The sequence below is a fragment of the Otolemur garnettii genome, unplaced genomic scaffold, assembly GCF_000181295.1.
Source record: "Otolemur garnettii isolate 467f Iridium unplaced genomic scaffold, OtoGar3 scaffold00022, whole genome shotgun sequence".
Classification (NCBI taxonomy): domain Eukaryota; kingdom Metazoa; phylum Chordata; class Mammalia; order Primates; family Galagidae; genus Otolemur; species Otolemur garnettii.
Window position 1 is genome coordinate 22,627,575 of NW_003852417.1, and position 4,180 is coordinate 22,631,754.

Consider the following 4,180-nt stretch of genomic DNA (forward strand, 5'->3'; position numbering starts at 1 on the left):
CTATAGGCGCCAAGCCAGGATTTTTTTTTTTTTTTTTTTTAAGTATACTTTCGGCAAAAGCTTTTACTAGGATCTGGATATCTCTCTTCTCTGCATAACTTTTTCTAGGACTTAAATCAATGAAATAATGGTTGTTTTTTAAAAGCAAGATACTGAACTCATTTAATATTTGCTCTTGTCATTTTTAAAGGCTAAAGCAGTAGCTGCAGAATCTAATGCAACCTTCTTTAATATAAGTGCTGCAAGCTTAACTTCAAAATATGTGAGTGCTCTTTTTCCAACATTGTTGTGTTTTTTTTAATTGTCATGTTTTAAGTTATGTTACTTTAGCAGTGTTGCTATGTTAACAACTTCAAGAAAAATACTTTTCTGTAAGTTTTATATCTGTTATTTATATGTGATTAATATCAATCTTCAAAGTAGAAACTCTTCATTACTCTTAAAATTAGAATTGTATTTTCTTTCTTTTTTGAGAAAGTTTTACTATGTCACCCTTGCTAGAGTGCTGTGGCCTCACAGCTCATAGCAACCTCAAACTCTTGGGCTTAAGCAATTCATTTGCCTCAGCCTCCCAAGTGGCTGGAACTACAGGTTCCCACCACAACAAGAATTGTCTTTTCAAATACTGTATTGATTTGCTAACACCGTGTAACCAAATACCATAAAGTGACTGGCTTAATCATCAGAAACTTAACTGTCTCATAGTTATAGGGGCTAGATTTTCAGATCCAAGTATTGTCAGAGTTAGTTCCTTCTGAGCGCTGTGGAGGAGAATGTGTTATGTGCATCTGACCTAGTTTCTGGGCATTTGCTAGCAATCTTAGGCATTCTTTGGTTTGTAGATACATTACTCTGATTTCTTCTCATATGGCCTTCTCCATGTATGTACGTCTGTCTCTGTGTCCAAATTTCCCCTTTGGATTAGGGGCTACCCTGATGACTTCAAATTAGTCATCTATACAGACCTTACTTACAAATAAGGTCACATTTATAGATACTGTGGATAGGAGTTCAACATGATTTGGGGGAACACAATTCAATTTAGATATCACCACTTTCCACTTAAGCTTTCACGTCAAGTGGGTTTTATCTCAATGAGCCACCAAAGGTGAGAAGGGAAGGACTCGGGGTATAAACTATTTCTGGCTTTCTGATTCTGAACTAAAATATGACAGAAGATTTTTTTCTGGTGCCTTTGGATATTTTATACTATAGTTTTGGGGGTTTTTTCCCCTTCACTCTCTGTTGTCCCTATAGTAGTATTCAAAGAAGTGCTGTGTCTAGCTTTGAGGTTGGGCAAGAATGACTGCACAACTGAAAGAGTAATTTGTCTAGTGTGTGAATAAAACTAGTGAATTGCAAATCAGTGAAGCAGGTGGTTTCTGTCAAGCCTTATTCTGCTTTGTCTTTCTTTCCTGGTCTTTCCCTTTCACTTGTCCTATTCTATATTTGCCTCTTGTAACACCTTTAAGGTAAAAGTATTTTGCCAAACTTAAACTGAAATGGGAATCTCTGATGAAAGAATATATTACCTATAATAGTTTCAGGTTTGGACATTTGGTATATTGGAATCCAGAAATGGTTATTATATCTGGGCATTCTCCTTCTGTGAGGCTTAGAGGGCAACTTTACTGTCTTGAATCTGTCATGGTCTTTAGATTTGCAGAGAAATAAACTTGATTTGAGAGATGATCTATCTGTTAGGAACAAGCAAGATATCAGAATTGTCTAGCTGGCACAAAAAGCATATTATCTCCCCATAATTAGATCTATCAGGTTGTATAATGGGCAATGAGTTAAAGAAAGGCAAATTTGACAAATTGATCATAGTTTGAGTATTTGGTGGGCTCCATCCCTAGTGAAATAGCCTTGTCATGGGATCTATAGTTTTTGTTTGTTTGTTTGTTTTGTATGTTTGTTTGTTTTGTTGAGACACTTGCCCAGGCTAGTGTGTCATGGTATCAGCCTACCTCATAGCAACCTCAAACTCCTGAGTTCAAGCTATCCTCCTGCCTCAGCTTCCCAAGTAGCTGGGACTGCAGGCACCCACCACAACATCTTGCTAATTTTTCTATTTTTTAGTAGAGATGGGGGTATCACCCTTGCTCAGGCTGGTCTTGAACTCTGGACCTCAAGCAGTCTGCCTGCCTCAGCTCCCAAAGTGGTAGAATTACAAGTGTGAGCCACTGCGCCAGGCCTGGATCCATAGTTTTGGAAGTCTGTTTGCTAAGTCTCCCTCTCCCTGAACAGTGGTCCTGGTGAATTATGCTTTTTCCTGCTGTAGGACTTACAGGGTTTCTTTTATCAGGACCACTATCTTCTGGTTAATTTGTATTCATTCTTCATATTTCAGTTGGAATGTTAAGATTCTTCCTTGTCTCTCCAAACTAATTCCCCTTATTAACCTCATAGCCCTATTTACCTTTCATTTATCATACTCATCGAAACTGTAATTCATGGATGGGGATGGTCACTCACTCCTGTAATCCTAGCACTCTGGGAGGCCAAGACAGGAAGATCACTTGAGTTCAGGAGTTTGAGACCAGTCTGAGGAAGAGCAAGACCCTGTCTCTACTAAAAATAGAAAAACTAGTGGGGCATTGTGATGGGCGCTTGTAGTTAGTGAAACTGTCTCCTCCCCCCCAAAAAAGTTACTATAAAGTAATAACCTCGTTTCCTGATCACATCTTGCTTCCTATGTGAAATTTTAGAAGTAAAGTTACTAGGCTGGGTGCAGTAACTCACACCTGTAATCCTAGTACTCTGAGAGGCTGAGGTGGGAGGATTGCTGAGCTCAGAGATTCAGGACCAGCCTGAGCAAGAGCAATACCCTATATCTCTACTAAAAATAGAAAAATAAGCTGGGTGAAGCTCAGTTGTAATCCTAGCTGCTTGGAAGGCTGAGGCAGGAGGATTGTTTGTCCAGAAGGTTTGAGGTTGCTGTAAGCTACTGTGACACCACTACACTCTATCTAGGGTGTCAGAGTAAGACTGTGTCTCAGAAAAACCCAAGAAAACAGTTAATGTTATAAGAAATTATCTCTTAAGATTTCTTTCACATCTGAGAATATTTGTATTGATGATTCTAGATCCGGGACCATTCCTTTTATTTATTTGTTTTTAAGTGAAATTATTAAAAAAAGAATAATTGCCACCTAGAAGACAGAAGAGTTTACAGTAGATTATTACAGAGCTCACTAGATGCTTCCTTAGATGCTTCAGGGGGACCTTAGTATGCGTCATAAATCATGAAATTTAAAAAGCTGGAATAACGTATTTTATAACAATATATAATGTCTTGCTTTAGGTGGGAGAAGGAGAGAAATTGGTGAGAGCTCTTTTTGCTGTGGCTCGAGAACTTCAACCTTCTATAATTTTTATAGGTAAGAATGTGTTTTCCAACTAAATTAGTTGAATATTTGTGAAATTCCCCTCTCCAAAGATAAGAGGTATGATAGGAAAAATTATTCAGAAGAAAAAAATTGGAAAGAAGGATGACGTTAAAGACTGTCTAATCAATCCAGTAAGACCCACTGTATTAGTAACTTATATACTAAACTAGAGTAATCTCAGATGACTGAACTCACATAGCTCAGCCTTTATAATTAAAGTCTTTTTATTTCCTCTAGATGAAGTTGATAGCCTTTTGTGTGAAAGAAGAGAAGGGGAGCATGATGCTAGTAGACGTCTAAAAACTGAATTTCTCATAGAGTTTGATGGTGTAAGTATTGATTATAACACTTTTATCTAGCAGGATTTTGGTACATACTTTCCTATTACCACATTTAGAAACACAGATATCTTTATTTATTAATATTATTTTATCTAAAAGTATTGAAAAAAGTATATTTTTGGCTTATAGGTTCAGTCTGCTGGAGATGACAGAGTACTCGTAATGGGTGCAACGAATAGGCCGCAAGAACTTGACGAGGCTGTTCTCAGGTAGGCAGATTTTTTTGGAAATACATACATTTAGTATAGATACAGTTACTCATGTGTTCATCATAGTTCTTACTTCCTTTACTCCCAGTTTGAAGACTTAAATTCATTATCTTCCTCTCTACTATCCTATAGCCTCTTATTACCACCTAAATAAGCATTTTGAGGTCAGGTCCAAAATGATATCAGGAGAACTAGTCTTTGTGGTTTTGGGCAAATTGCTTATTTCTTTTTTTTTTTT

At 37.2% G+C, this 4,180-nt stretch overlaps 1 protein-coding gene across 2 annotated transcripts in view; it reads left to right on the plus strand.

The window, feature by feature from the left end:
- Positions 1-4,180, plus strand: part of SPAST (spastin) — a 62,439-nt gene that overhangs the window by 35,796 nt on the left and 22,463 nt on the right. For both annotated transcript variants that reach the window (XM_003787512.3, XM_023511890.1), the window contains exons 9-12: positions 191-262; positions 3,308-3,383; positions 3,630-3,721; positions 3,863-3,942. In XM_003787512.3, the coding sequence (XP_003787560.1) occupies positions 191-262; positions 3,308-3,383; positions 3,630-3,721; positions 3,863-3,942 (320 nt within the window). The remainder of the gene's footprint in view (positions 1-190; positions 263-3,307; positions 3,384-3,629; positions 3,722-3,862; positions 3,943-4,180) is intronic.